Raw genomic sequence first — 16,339 nt, 5'->3', positions numbered from 1 at the left:
TGCTTCTGACCTTGGCTTGTTGTATTGCCCATTTCCCTGTGTGGTTCCTGCAACAACTCCTGGCTTGTTTGTATTGTGCTGAACCCATTTTATGTGTTGTGACCTCCAGATTGCACCTTGTTCTGAAGTTACGCTGCCTGCCTCTGTTCACAAGTTCAGGTACCGCGCCTTGGTCTATTGTAGTGTCAGCTGCCACATTACTGGGAAAATGGCCTGGTACCCCACAGCAAAGGCTAGATATTAACTAGTGGGATGAAAGGGCAAATACTGGGGCTCCTCACGTGTCATCTCTGGATTTGGCCCAAAGTCAAACCAGTGTGTGGCACAGAAGGTCCTGATATGGTGATCCTGACAGTTTTTCAGGGACAGTGTTTCAGATAGGGTTTCTATTTGGGATATCTCTGGAGATAGTCAAGGGCATCTGTTTCTGCTGTTAGGGCAGCATCAGGGATAGATTACAGGAAGACTTCAGGAAAGCTAGAGTTAATTACTTTGTTTGTTATTGACTCTATTATCTGACGGCCATCGCCATCATCCGTTTGTACTATCCGCATTCTGTTCTGGTCATTGGTGAGTTCCCATTCTTGCATCTTTGTTACCTACTAGTGTTGATATGTGCTTCATATTATTGCTTATTAACGGTCTTGCTATGACATAATTCAGTCCTATAGCCCTAGGGACATTGGAATGCTGGTGTCACATTGCGTCAACGCTACTCACCTGCTCCTGGGCTTGCAGGTGGAGACTGCCATCTGTCACATGGTGTATGGCACTTCTCTATCTCTGCTCACAGCCAGGCCTCTATGTGCGCTCCTGACCCCTTTCTTAAAGGAGCAGCATGCACTCCCTAATCCTGTCCCCCTCCAATCACCAGCCATCACCTACTATCATTGGCATCCTGTCCTCATAGAGGATGCCTAAGCAATCGGTCTCGTAGCCATTGTGATAAAACCCTAGTTACTGTGTATTTCTGGTTTTGAACCTTGCCAATTTTTACAATTCGGACTTCTGTGCTCCCTGACCTTGGCTCTGTGTTTCTAGACTCCGCTACCTGCCCTGGCCTTTGGCTTTATTCCCTTGTCTTGCCAGTCCTGACTTGAGTTTGTTTCCTGACCACTCCCTGCTCAGAACTTGGCTTGGTCCAGTGCAGCATCAACAGCCACATCACTGGGACTCTCTGTGTGTGGCACGTGGCAAGGCGGATCCACGTCCGTCTGCCTGACAGTTGGGAGACACCATTAGCCCCTGGGAAAAGTGACTGATAGAGGTGATGTCTACTTCTATCATCTCATGTCCAGCAACGGCAATACACAAACCAGAAAACCAACTCATATTGTACTATTGACAGTACAAGTCAAAAGTCCTAGGAAAAAGAACATGAAATCTTCCAAGTAGATGTCAAGAAAGACACGAAGGATTGAAATTAGGCGTAGGATCTCCTGTAATAACTCGGCTTCCTTCATGTCTGGCTGGAAAAAAAAAAAACTTGAAGTCCAGGCAAGAATTTTTGCAAATGTTCCATTTGATTATCCCATCTTTACGCAGTAAATTGGATTAGCCAGGCGTGTTATTTGGACCCGGCTCAAGAAGTCATGTACGAGATTTTGTTTTACTATTTTTGGAGCAAGAACTATTTCCGTAATCTCAGCAAAGTGCCAAAAAAGTCATCCGCGGGATCATATTTCTCACTAGTCATTAATTAGACCTGTGGGAGACTGTGCTTTATGGGGAGAACGCCAAATTCCACCGGATTAAGATAAACAGATTATCCGGGTTATGAAAATTCTTTATTAGTCATCAGTAAGGGATTATAGGGATGTGAAGAAGAGAAAACAGACTTTACAGGAACCTAAGATCTGAATAGTACATTACCTGCCAGAGCTGAAGCTCACAGGATCCCGTTACTAGAGCGAACCGCGGCCCTAGATGAGAGGCATGCAGAAAGGATACAGGACTGGCGGCACAAAGACTTCAGACATGGAATGATGAGCGGCACTCAATGGTAATAGCTCCGTGTAAGGAATGCATAGCATCACGCAAAATATACTGCAAGAGATGTAGCTATAGTGCCTTCACTTGGTCCAATTTGCCACCCTAGCCCTGTATCTAAATACTCTGGTACTCAAGATGCGCTGTATGCATCCCCCAGCTAAGCTGCTATATACTCCTCCACGTTCCTCTCCTGTGGCAGAGTACTGACTCCGAGCAACAGAAGCTCCACTTCGAAGTTAACTTCTAATAGACCACGGTCAGTTTTTGGTTAAGCGACTTCTAATATCAAAAGGTAGAGAAGCAGATGGTATAATGCCTCACCAGCGCCACCTATTGGAAAGTATAGTACTGTGCAAAAGTTTTAGGCAGGTGTGGAAAAAGTGCCGCAAAGTAAGAATGCTTTCAAAAATAGAAGGGTTAATAGTTTACATTTTGTTACTCGACCAAAATAAAGTGACGGAACAAAAAATAATCCCAAATGCCATCAATATTTGGCGTGACCCCACTTCACCTTCACAACGGCATCAGTTCTTCTCGGCACACAGTGCAAGTTTGTAGGATCATAGTCAGGTACATGATTAACCATTTATACCAAACAGAAGATAATGATCATCATTTTTATATGTAGGTTGAAACGGTCATTAACTGGAATAGAAAAAGCTGTGCATGTGGCTTAAAAGTGGGTGAGGGACAGCCAAACTCTGCAGTAAAGGTGAGGTTGTGGAAGACAGTTTTTATGTAACAGGTCATACACCATGGCAAGACTGAGCACAGCAGAAAGACACAAGGTAGTTATACTGCATCAGCAAGGTTTCTCCCAGGCAAAGATTTCACAGCAGACTGGATTTAAGATGTGCTGTTCAAGATCTTTTGAAGTTGCACAAAGAAATGAGCAACTTTGAAGACTGTAGATGCAGTGGACAGCCAAGAAAACTCAGTGTAGCAGATGAAAGACAGATCATGCTTACTTCCCTTCAAAATTGAAGATGTCCAGCTGTACCATCAGCTCAGAACTGGCAAACCAGTGAGACCCAGGTACATCCATCTGCTGCTCAGAGAAGTCTGGCCAGAAGTGTTCTTCATGGAGGAATTGCGGCCAAAAAGCCGACGTCGAAACAAGGCCAAGCGACTCAACTATCCACTAAAACACAGGAACTGGGGGCAGAAAAATGGCAGCAGGTGCTCCGGTCTGAGGAGTCAAAATGTAAAATATTTGGCTGTAACAGAAGCCAGTTTGTTTGCTGAAGGGCTGGAGAGCAGTATTATAATGTGTCTGCAGGCAGCAGTGAAGCATAATGGAGAGCGGTACAATAATGAGTGTCTGCAGGCAGCAGTAAAGCATGGAGGAGAGCGGGACAATAATGAGTGTCTGCAGGCAGCAGTGAAGCATGGGGGAGAGCGGGACAATAATGAGTGTCTGCAGGAAGCAGTGAAACATGGAGAAGAGCGGGACAATAATGAGTGCCTGCAGGCAGCAGTGAAGCATGGAGGAGAGCGGTACAATAATGAGTGTCTGCAGGCAGCAGTAAAGCATGGAGGAGAGCGGGACAATAATGAGTGTCTGCAGGCAGCAGTAAAGCATGGAGGAGAGCTGTACAATAAGGAGTGTCTGCAGGCAGCAGTGAAGCATAGGAGAGAGCGGGACAATAATGAGTGTCTGCAGACAGCAGTGAAGCATGGAGGAGAGCGGGACAATAATGAGTGTCTGCAGGCAGCAGTGAAGCATGGGGGAGAGCGGGACAATAATGAGTGTCTGCAGGAAGCAGTGAAACATGGAGGAGAGCGGGACAATAATGAGTGTCTGCAGGCAGCAGTGAAGCATGGTGGAGAGCAGTACAATAATGAGTGTCTGCAGGCAGCAGTCAAGCATGGTGGAGAGCGGTACAATAATGAGTGTCTGCAGGCAGCAGTGAAGCATGGGAGAGAGCGGGACAATAATGAGTGTCTGCAGGCAGCAGTGAAACATGGAGGAGAGCGGGACAATAATGAGTGTCTGCAGGCAGCAGTGAAGCATGGAGGAGAGCGGGACAATAATGAGTGTCTGCAGGCAGCAGTAAAGTATGGTGGAGGCTCCTTGCAAGTTTCTCAATCCTGAGAAATACAGGCAGATATACTTATTAGAGATGAGCGAGCATACTTGATAAGGCAAACTACTCGAGCACCTGCCCACTCGTCTCTAAAGATTCGGGTGCCGGCAGAGGGCAAGGAGCGGCGGGGGAGAACGGGAAGGAACGAAGGGGAGATCTCTCTCTCCCTCTCTTCCCCCTGCTCACCCGTGCCGGCAGCAGAATCTCTAGAGACGAGCGGGCAGGTACTCGAATAAGGCACTACTTGCTCGAGTAGTTTGCCTTATCGAGTATGCTCGCTCATCTCTAATACTTATCCATCATGCAAACCCATCAGGGAGGCGTCTGATTGGCTGCAAATTTATTCTGCAGCAGAAGAAAGACCCCAAACATCCAGCCAGTATAATTAGAAATGATATTGGGCGTAAAGAAGAACAAGGAGTCCTAGAGTCTGCAGTTGGGTTTTCTCTCTATGTCTCTTACAGGGGCCACAACACAAAACTGAAATCCAGGTTCCAGGGGCCCCCGTGGACCAATCCACCATAGCATTGTGTAGCGCAGTATTTCTCAACTCCAGTCCTAAGCGCCCCCAACAGGTCATGTTTTCAGGATATCCTATATTGAGAACACCTGTGGCAATGTGAGGACTGACGATAATTACATCACCTGTGCAACACTGAGGACATCCTTAAAACATGACCCCTTGGCGGTCCCTGAGGACTGGAGTTGGGGAACACTGGTGTAGCGCATCCATGCCTTCCGATTCAAGTACATTCTAGTTATTTCAGTCCAGACCACCAGCATGAGATACAGAGCCGGGTCCGTCCTTATGGCTGCACCCTGCACTCATTTGTGCAGCAGATTGCCACAGGCGATAGATTTGGTGACTCATCAAGAGTTAATTGCGCTTAAAAATTCACAGCGCTCTGCAGATAATAAACGCTCACAATTTCCAGCCACTAAGAGGAGGGATGGTGTGCGGCGGAGACCTTAATTAACTGCAGATCTCATATGTAATTATCGGAGCTGGAAGCACATGACTGTGACAACGAGCAAATCACATGGCGGCTGCGCTCTCCCTAACAATGGCGCCCCCAGATGTGTCAGCGCACAGCAGCCAAGTCACATCTCTGTCCTACTCATTCAGCGGTGACTGCAGCTAACACAACGTAACACTATGATGTCCGGGAAGCTGTTTGCAGAGTCCTCACACTGTGGAGCGGCTTCAGCTGAAGAGAGAACACAAAGGTCACAACTCGCTACAAACTGGTGACTCGGAGGCAAGGAGTCAAAATTCGACTCAGTGAGGATTAGAAAAAACTACCCTGGTTTCAGGTCCGAGTGATTCAGTGCCCTAAGCAGATTAGAAAATCGACTCCCGACCTCCCCGAGAATCAATTAAAGCCAACTTACTGTCTAATGACAGAGATATAAACACATCCTAAAAGAAACATAAGGGCAGGATAAATAATTTTTACTTCTCCATTTGGCCCAGACCATCCTGGCAATTTCTCTCGAAGACCGCAGTTTGCTGCTAAAACATCTCCAGCCCTCTTGGTCCTCCTCTGCTGCAGGCGCTGCTCCAAGTTTTGACACCAATGCACACTTTATCCTGATGTGGACAGTGTTGGAGCCCGGGGTAACGCTGCCAGCTTGAGCAAAAGAGGATCCGCCCAGAGAGGGGACCAGTGGGCAATACAAACCATACTCACCGCTCTCAGAGACTCTAACAATGAGCTCTTCTATCCACTGATGTAAGCAGTAAGCACTCATTGTATAGGAAGATAAGCGTTAGAAGAAATTCTTTTTTACCAATTAAATATTGCTCAGGGTCAGTACAGGATAAGTAATGTATGTACACAGTTACTCTATCAGCAGAATAGTGAGTGCAGCTCTGGGGTATAATACAGAATGTAACTCTGGATCTGTACAGGATAAGTAATGTATGTACACAGTGACTCCACCAGCAGAATAGTGAGTGCAGCTCTGGAGTATATTACAGGATGTAACTCAGGATCAGTACAGGATAAGTAATGTATGTACACAGTGACTCCACCAGCAGAATAGTGAGTGCAGCTCTGGAGTATAATACACAATATAACTCCGGAGCAGAACAGGATAAGTAATGTATGCACACAGTGACTCCACCAGCAGAATAGTGAGTGCAGCTCTGGAGTATAATACAGGATGTAACTCAGGATCAGTACAGGAAAAGTAATGTGTGTACACAGTGACTCCACCAGCAGAATAGTGAGTGCAGCTCTGGAGTATAATACACAATATAACTCCGGAGCAGAACAGGATAAGTAATGTATGCACACAGTGACTCCACCAGCAGAATAGTGAGTGCAGCTCTGGGGTATAATACAGGATGTAACTCAGGATCAGTACAGGATATGAAATGTATGTACACAGTGACTCCACCAGCAGAACAGTGAGTGCAGCTCTGGAGTATAATACACAATATAACTCCGGAGCAGAACAGGATAAGTAATGTATGCACACAGTGACTCCACCAGCAGAATAGCGAGTGCAGCTCTGGGGTATAATACAGGATGTAACTCAGGATCAGTACAGGATATGAAATGTATGTACACAGTGACTCCACCAGCAGAATAGTGAGTGCAGCTCTGGAGTATAATACAGGATGTAACTCAGGATCAGTACAGGAAAAGTAATGTATATACACAGTGACTCCAGCAGCAGAATAGTGAGTGCAGCTCTGGGGTATAATACAGGATGTAACTCAGGATCAGTACAGGATATGAAATGTATGTACACAGTGACTCCACCAGCAGAATAGTGAGTGCAGCTCTGGAGTATAATACAGCATGTAACTCAGGAGCGGTACAGGATAAGTAATGTATGTACACAGTGACTCCACCAGCAGAATAGTGAGTGCAGTTCTGGAGTATAATACAGGATGTACCTCAGGATCAGTACAGGATAAGTAATGTATGTACACAGTGACTCCACCAGCAGAATAGTGAGTGCAGCTCTGGAGTATAATACAGGATATAACTAAGGATCAGTACAGGATAAGTAATGTATGTACACAGTGACTCCACCAGCAGAATAGTGAGTGCAGTTCTGGAGTATAATACAGGATGTACCTCAGGATCATTACAGGATAAGTAATGTATGTACACAGTGACTCCACCAGCAGAATAGTGAGTGCAGCTCTGGAGTATAATACAGGATGTAACTCCGGAGCAGTACAGGATAAGTAATGTAACACAGTGACTCCACCAGCAGAATAGTGAGTGCAGCTCTGCAGCATAATACAGGATGTAACTCAGGTCAGTACTGGATAAGTAATGTACACAGTGACTCCACCAGCAGAATAGTGAGTGCAGCTCTGGAGTATAATACAGGATGTAACTCAGGATCAGTACAGGATAAGTAATGTATCTACACAGTGACTCCACCAGCAGAATAGTGAGTGCAGCTCTGCGGTATAATACAGGATGTAACTCGGGATCAGTATAGGATAAGTAATGTATGTACACAGTGATTCCACCAGCAAAATAGTGAGTGCAGCTCTGGAGTATAATACACGATGTAACTCAGGATCAGTATAGGATAAGTAATGTATGTACACAGTGATTCCACCAGCAGAATAGTGAGTGCAGCTCTGGAGTATAATACAGGATGTAACTCAGGATCAGTACAGGATAAGTAATGTATGTACACAGTGACTCCACCAGCAGAATAGGGAGTGCAGCTCTGGAGTATAATACAGGATGTAACTCACAATCAGTACAGGATAAGTAATGTATGTACACAGTGACTCCACCAGTAGAATATATTTGCGAGTGCAGCTCAATGGCTACCTTTGCATCCCTGCCTCCTCCTAATTGATGCCCTGTAAGGGAGTCATTTTCCTGATTTCCTATGCAGAATATTAAGCACAAGTAAAAGAAAACTTTTAATCTTTTTATTCATATACAGTAACAATGCACTTTCAAAGGGTCTACAACACATTTGATCCCTTCACAAATGATTACAAAGTAAAACGAGTGAACACACATCAGAGGAAGTGACTGTGCCGGCTGATAAAGGGATGAAACAAGGATTATGGGAGAAAGAAAGAGGATCAGAATATCAAACAGAATACAATTATTAAAAGCAGAAAATTATAAATAAACCATGTAAAAAATGTCCTCAATGGACGAGTTATCCTGGTTCATGTACACGCCACATAGTGCTAGTGTCTGCCGTCAGCTCCGCCGTGGGTGCTGCTCAGCATTTACAGAGAAGTCAAAAACACAGAACCGATATTATATGACGGGGAGTCGTAGAAAGTTATTATCTACATTGTCTTGGAGCATAAAGTGCAAATACACGCGGTTACCCCGTTACTGGCAGCCACAGACGGGTATGATATGAAACTTATTGGCCAAGTAATTACACTTCTTGGGTGTTAAGTTCTCAGATAGTATCTCCTATGCTGTAGGGTCTACCATCTTCAAGAAACCCTTTCGTAAATGGGGTGTGTGGAGGGGGACGGCTTTTTTAATGATATGCCCACCCACATAAAGGGCTTCATAGGGATCGAAGCCAATACAAATTGTATTTTTAGGAGTCCGAGACAGAACGCAGTCCCGCTCTATTGGTCAGGTGCAGTTTTTTTAGCCAATCGCATAAGAATTCATCACACTGATGTGCAGGACAAAAGTAGAGAGTAAACTCTCATAGCGTCCTTCACGGCTGGGTTATTGCCTTCCCAGAAGTAGGGTTCCCCAATCATATATGGGGTGTAGTCATAAAGCCTGCTGTTCATTATGGAAATAACAATAGCGTAATTGAATAGGAAGCTCTATTACTTCTGAACTAAGGAAACTGTTTGACATTGCAGTCCAGGGCCGACGCCATCATTGTGGAACAGTATTAGTAAACAGTGATGTCCCGATTTAGTGCAGATGCAAATGTAAATGACTAGTAAGAGCACGGCCCAATCAGAAAACCAGGCAAATTTCTGAGTTAACATGTGGGATGGAATTTGGCGTGGTCACCTGGTTGGACCTGTGTTCATTCTGGGGACTCTCACAGCGGATCGCTACCTGAATCTCCTGCAGACAACTTCCTCAATGATCGTCCCCTTATGTAGCAGAAGGAGGTAACTTCCAGTACGCTTTCCTTACTTCAGTCATAGCAGTGGTCGCACAGGACTTGGAAAAACGCAAAAAGTTGACTTCTGCTTCCCACATGCTACTCTTCAACTTTGCAGTTGGGTTTTACACGCTCTCTCTCTCTCACGGGCCACAACATAAATCTGAAATCTGTGTTCCGTGGCCCCAAGCGCCGGTGCACCATACCATTGTGTAGCACATCCATGCCTTCCTATTCAAGTACGCTATTGTTATTTCAATATAGGACACCAGCATTAAGATATGGTGCTTGCTGGATCCGACTTTTTGTTGCCTGGTTGTATAAGATATTGCATACCACCAATGGCTCGCATGCAAAAAGCCCCCCCCCCCCCATCGCAAATCCTTTTTTGATAACCACATTAAAACATATCATGGTGCGTTCCATTAACATTTGCCGAAGCAATAGTGAAAAGGCTTCATTGTTTGTTGGTGGGGCTATCCAAGACGAATGTGTCTACATTGTCCCAGACTAAATGGACGGCACTGGGCATAGTTTTGGATAGCTGTACTAAACCCAACTAAGGATGGTGATGGGTGTCTAAGTGGCTTCAGGGTCTTCCAATGGCTGGAAAGTAACCTTTCGGATAAACAACTTTGCACAAGAGTAATGCATAAAATTATATTATGGGTAGCTCAACAACTTAGTGGATCTTGCAAGACACATCCTATGTACAACATGTCCCTGGCATGGGTCTAGAGAAGAACATCTTGGTTCGGTTGGTGGATTGTCCTGCATGAGGCTGGATGTCTCAGGGTCTCCTTTCAGTTCGGAATCAGTTATAAAATCATCCATCACCATTTAGGAAACTGATTGTTCAAGCGTAAAAATGTGAACCATCTCCAGATGATGGCAGTAGTGTTACTTGGCCATTGCTTTGTGTCAATGGGCTTTTGATAACCTCTCTTACATCAATGAAGTCATTTTGGTTGGGTTGATGGTTCTGGAAAAATGTGTACAAAAGACAGCTGGAACTGGTACTCATTCTAAAATGATCCATCGTTAAAGTGCTCATACACCTTCAACAACTGTTGGACAAACGTTTGTTCATCCAACAGACGTTTTTTCCTGGTTACCTGATACACTTGAATGTTCGCTTATTTAGGGAGGTAAGCTGAAGCTAGACAGCTCTGGTTGTAGATTATCTCTTAGGGAGCAAAAGGATCGCACGTTGAAATTCAGCCTTCTCGATCCTTCTTTTCTCCCATGCACATTAGAGAGTCATCCGAGCCTGCGGTTATTGGTGGGGTCAGGTGACTAGTCTCTGATATGTATTAGAGCCTTTACACGGCAGATTCAGTCATTGTTGACCAAAAGCAAAAGGGCTTTCGGACACAAATTAAGAGTTGATTTGTTTATGGCCTGGATGAACATGCGTGAATGTTATTGTGCTAGGGGAGATGGGCGGCTGCCAGGCGTCTCCTCACCAATGATCTTGAGTGGAACAAGAGCCATCAGATGTCATGTGATGTGTTAGCCATCCCATCCGTGGAAATTAAATGATCATTAGAACCTGAAAAAAGTTAACTAAACCCCTTGAAGAATTCTTGTATATGGAGATCATTTCCTTTGAAAGTTCACACCAAAGAAGGCTTATCACAGTAAAAATATCTACTATTTGACTCGAGTCGCAGTAGATACATTCCGTCACCCCTGTAATAATATATCAGCACTCGGTCTTCGCCACTGTAACCACATTTCAACGAAGAACAAGTTCAATGTCTTTGGCCAACTATGGTGCACACGAAAGGTTGTCTATACCACCCTCTTTGTTACAGTTTTACGTGATATTTGTAGTCGTAGCTGTCCAATGATGAAATTGCCACTTCCTCTCACTTACAGTAAAGCTCATGAGTGGTCAAGCCCGAAGAAGCTGCTAGCGAATTTTCCTGGTCGAGGTCCAGAACAGGATATCTATTCCTAACAATGGACTTATGAGATGGTTACTTGCAAAAACATTGTGGTCGCATGGGTAACGAGCTGTAATAACAAGGAAGAACCGTAAATACCACTCACAAGTCTCAATCGATTTTCCACCAAAAGTTTCTTTTTGGAAAGTGATGACACCTGTAGGAAACTAGAGGACTTTATAAACCGTCCACTTATCTCGCAAAGTTTCCTGGAAGCTTCCGAGAGGAGGAAAAAAGTTGTCTCTGAAATAGTACAAGTGCTAAAAGGTCCAGATAACGTCTTTAGAGGCTGAAGTCCATGCCAAGTCATCTTCTAATACTGCAAAAAATATTGTTTGGGCACAGACCCCCAACGATGGGAAAGGACAAGGGGGGAGTTGGATATGGTGCATTTTGGGCAGAGAGATTTCCAATACTGGAAGTAGACGATTCTCAAGCTCCACTGATATCAATGGAGCAGAAGCATGAGAATAATGCTAAAGATTACCGGCCAAAGGAAACTTTTTTGAAAGCAGGGCATCACGGAATTCCCGTATGCCCACAAGCATCTCCTTAAAATGTATGAACTGGCAACGGTCATGGACATGTTGGGAAGGACATAGGATCTCAATGATCTGTCTGGTCTTTGCAGGTGTTGATATACTGGGTTTAAATACATCGTGCCGTCCTAAGTAGACATTGTCGCTGATATTTGCCTTCTGGCACTCAATACATAATCAACACATAATACATTATAAAAGTTTCATTGTGTTTCGTCCGCTTCCTAAAACTTCACTAATATAGTCCCAAATGTTCCTAAAACTAGACTTTATAAAAGTACAATAAAACTTCTTAAATTCAGCATTAAAGGGTCCAGATAGGTAGTGAATTACTGGGCAAGAAAAAAAAAATACTAATCTACTTGGACGGGTCTCATAAATCGGTAACAATCTCTTAGATTTACTTTTACACGCCACAATTGTGATTCGGACAAATCGCTCATGCAAACCAGTTTACGTTATTGTGGGCACCATATTCTGTGTTTACACGCGGGGATGAGCTGCAGACAAACAATTTTTATGTCTGTATTAAAGATGTGATGAAAGACAAAAATGTTCTTGTTTCACTGGGCACATTTACACTCAGTCACGACTTGGTACAAATGTTCAATCAGCACTTTGTGCAAAAGGAACCTAAACTGCTGGCAGACACCTCTAGCGACGGCTCATCTCCCGTGATAACAAGGGTCAGGCATTTTGACAATCACTGGTCCAAGCCCAAACCTTTACCCCATTGGGGGGAGGAGGGGCAGGACATCACCATACAGATTAGAAGGTTGGCCGATGCCACCAAAATAGGCCAGTTTGGCCAAGATTCATCTGTGCAATGGCCACCATTAGAGCTAGAAATGTAGGGTGACCGGAAAGAGACTAGTGTTTTAATGAAAAATGAAGGACCAAGTACATTTCCAGATCATATAGCGATCCAGAGTAAATAAATACATAACCTAGAGCTCATATTCTGATATCTAAGACTGAGTCTTATTGATGAGCCCATAGATTGCCACACGTGACTCCAGGACCGCTACTTGGACGGTGGAAACTTACGGTTCAAGGTCCTTGGACAACTGGAGCCCCCGACGAGGTCTGTGATCATAAATTCTCATTTAACAAAGAATATGTCTGAAGGGTTTATGTCATTCCAGAGAAACAATCCACAATCACAAAAGATAACCAAAAATCCCACATCCCAATGGACAGACCCTTGCCAGAACATAAGATTGCACAAATCATAAAACATGTTCCATTCAGTATTCGTCTTGCCTAGAATGGTGGGTCTACAACGTTTCACTGAGGGGTTATTGGAGGGAGCAATTAGTATAGGTCGGCGAGAGCCAATTTATCAAGACCACCACCAGTGTCTTGGGTCAAGTCAATCTCGAAGCTCTATGAAGCCTTGGGCTCCTTTGTTACTCGTCATTTGTAATCATTAGTTGGAAAGATTTAGAGCACCTATTGTCCAGAAAAAGGTGCTCTTAGGAAAGACTGCTCAAACTAAGGTGGTTTTCCAGGTCTTAAAAATTGACAACGTATCCACAGGACAGATCAACAATAGCTGATCAGCAAGGAATTGCTGCCCGAGTCTGATCAGCTGTTCATTGGGAAAGCTCTCACTCTATATGGCTGAGGAAGCCCCATACACTGTGTGGTCCAGCATGGTATTGCTAGCACAGCTCCCACTGAAGTGAATGGGAGCTGTACCTGCAATACCACATTTGGACACTGTAAAATGTACAGAGCTATCTGCTTCCTGCTCCATACACCGTGACGGCTGGCCTGGTGTACAGCTGATCAGCTGGGGTTCCAGGATCCTATGGATAGGTCATCAATTTGCAAGACCTGAAAAACCTCATTTAATAGGGATTGGACACAGCTGGAACTTTAGGGCATTTACAGTGCCAGTCATTAAAAGTATTGTCCAGTTGTAAAACTATTGATGGCCTATCCTTAATACAGACCATCAATAGTAGATCAATAGGTGTCTGCAGCAAAGAAACTCCACTGATCAGCTGTCCTCTGGGCCACTATGCTCATACACTGGGCCGAGTTCTCCATGAAATAGACAGCTCCGCTCCCACTGCAGTGGCTTGCCTTGGTAATTTAGGTCAAATTCCCATTGCAGTGAATGGCCTGTAATACCAAGCCTGGCCACTGCAGTAGGGACAGGGCTGTCCGCTTCCTGCAAGAATCAGCTCAGGGCGTGTGTGTGTGTCTTGCAAATTAAAGAGATCGTCCTATAAAATGAAGTTATGCCCTTCTCACAGGTCAGGGAATAAACTATCTGACTGCTGGGACCTCTACCGATCCTGAGAATGGAGTCTAAAAGGGTCCTCGAATGAATGTAATGGTGATGTGGGTTCGCCTGAGGCTCGTCGACGGTAGCGTGGGACTGTACCCTAAATCTATGTCAAAGGACGCAATCATACATGGTTATGACCGGCGTGTCCGCCGCTCAATGGCAGTTTTTTTCTTTTCTGGCAGGATTTTGTGAAAAAGGCATAAAAAAAGTAAAAGGTAAACAATGGCGCACAAACACACAGATACAGTATAAAGAAAATCCTGATTGTCTACTGAACAGATAACATTATGCAAAAACGGCGGTGTGAAAAACACCCAATTTTTGGACTTCCCAGGTATGTTATGCGAGATCCGATAAAAGGGACGTCAGGTTAACCCTTTGAATACATTCAGTGATGCAGTATGCTTTACTTTTGTGAACCTGTCTAACTCCGCCCCCTGCTGCTGTAATATTTGTATCTTTTCCTATTAAAACAGATAGGTAAAACGTTCCTTAAAGGGACCCGGTCATCACGTTTTTTTTTACAATGTAATCACCAATAAACCTCTAACTCCGCTGCTAGTGAGATTTCCTTACTGCTAGGTGGTTCGTGTCCCAGTACCTCTACAAGCAGATTGTAACGGTATCGGGCATGGATTGCAAAACTAATAAGCGAAAAGGAAACCTCGTTAGCAGCGCTGTGTATCTCAGACTGCATTGTAAGAACTTGATGACAGGGTCCCTTTAAAAATAAAATAGCGAAGATACCCGGAAATACGTATAAGGCAATTCCACCTTTTATCGGACGGGTTCCAAATCGCACAGAGTTCCCAAAAACAGAGGGCCCTGTTCTCATGATTGCTAGAGAACCCAAATCTCTTTGGCTCTGGTCAAAGATCTGAAAAAAGAATCTTCTCTTATGACTGGCTCTTTCGAAGACTAGAAAAACCAAATTCAACGAAGAGAGAAGTCAAGGTTTTGTAGAGCTTTGATCAGGGATCGCTCAAGAGTCCAAATCTCTTTGGCGCTGGTCAAAGACTTGAAAACATTCTTCTTCCAGGATGACTGGCTCTTTCGAAAGTTAACGAAGAGAGAAGTCAAGATTTCGTGGACCTTTGACCAGTTCGGAAGAAGATTGGCTCTTTGCCTTGTGTGGTGGCCTCTTTGGGAAAGGGTTCCTGGCTAAGGGCTAGTTTATGATGTTGTCTCAATAAAGGTAAAATTCCACTAAGGTTCTCATGAAGTGCGGGCAACCAGAGGCTCTCCGGGCTCCTTCAAAATCTGGAGAGCCTTGGGTTACCACTATCACATGCACAATATGGTAGACATTACAAAAGTGTCATAAAGAGACAGCCCTGTATTACTTGTGTTTGCCGGCGGCGGCTTGCTGGCTGGTGTGATATCGGTGGCACGCCAGTTCGATGAGCTCTAGTCCCCCAAAGTACTTCTCCTGAAGGACAAAGATAACGATCATGATAAGGGCGTACCACCGGACGATGCTGTACAGGTAGATGAGGTAAAAGGACGCAATAATTAAGGTAGTCCAGTACAGCAGCGAAGCCAACTTTATGAAATGCACCCTGAGTTCTGATTTGCAAGGAGGGATTCGGCTTCGTCTCGTGACGTCGAAGTACCTCTCTCCTTTGTAGAAGCTCTGCAGCCGCTCCTCCTTCTCCTTCCAACGATCCTGGCACCATAGCTGGAGGTCTTCTTTAGAAGCGGGCAGGCTACTGACGGGATACCTACGGACATGAAAATGAATCTCCTTGGGGAAGTTGCCCATGAGGATGTGTTTCTCGGTTTGAGGAATGTTGTGAGGGTAGGCCACAGTTATGTCATGGATGGCATCAAGGTTGTTGCCTAAAGGAGAGAGGAGAAACATCAAGTCAACGATATGAAAGCAACCATGGCTTTCTAATCCTGGACAAGCCCTTTATTTTCAGTCCTGGGGGCGGGGTGTACATTGCCTGCAGTTGTTCTGCTCTGCCATGCCTCCAATCTACCAGATTTGGCTCAACCCAATCTTCAGACTTCCCAATCCCCACAGTGCATTGCTAGTGTCAGACTACAATGTGCTATGCCTGCTCTCCGACCGTCCACATCGCTCACGTGATTTGGGGTTTTGGAGGGCAGGAAGAAAAAAAAAAAAACATCAATTCTGCCATTTTTTCCTTAAAAGTGCTAATCATGCAGCATAAATGACGGCATACATTATTTCTGCGGGTTTGTAATTATAATTTATTTATTGTTCTTCCCACAATAAAAACCTTTTTTTTTGGAAAATCATGATAGATATTTTTTTGCATTGCTGCATTTAAAGTCCCATACGTTTTTTTATTTTCCCATTGGCAGAGCTGTGTTGTATCTTTTTTTTTGCGCTTGTAGTTTTTATTGATACTATTT

The 16,339-nt window shown here is 44.5% G+C and overlaps 1 protein-coding gene across 2 annotated transcripts in view; it reads right to left on the bottom strand.

Annotated features, from left to right (window-relative positions):
• Positions 1 to 7,981: 7,981 nt before the first annotated feature.
• LCLAT1 (lysocardiolipin acyltransferase 1) overlaps positions 7,982 to 16,339 on the bottom strand; it is a 91,134-nt gene continuing 82,776 nt past the window's right edge. For both annotated transcript variants that reach the window (XM_066595119.1, XM_066595118.1), the window contains exon 6: positions 7,982 to 15,796. In XM_066595119.1, the coding sequence (XP_066451216.1) occupies positions 15,297 to 15,796 (500 nt within the window). In that variant the 3' untranslated portion in view covers positions 7,982 to 15,296. The remainder of the gene's footprint in view (positions 15,797 to 16,339) is intronic.

The sequence above is a fragment of the Eleutherodactylus coqui genome, chromosome 3, assembly GCF_035609145.1.
Source record: "Eleutherodactylus coqui strain aEleCoq1 chromosome 3, aEleCoq1.hap1, whole genome shotgun sequence".
Lineage (NCBI taxonomy): Eukaryota > Metazoa > Chordata > Amphibia > Anura > Eleutherodactylidae > Eleutherodactylus > Eleutherodactylus coqui.
Note: the sequence above shows the minus strand (reverse complement) of the source record. Positions and strands in the feature narration are given on the sequence as shown.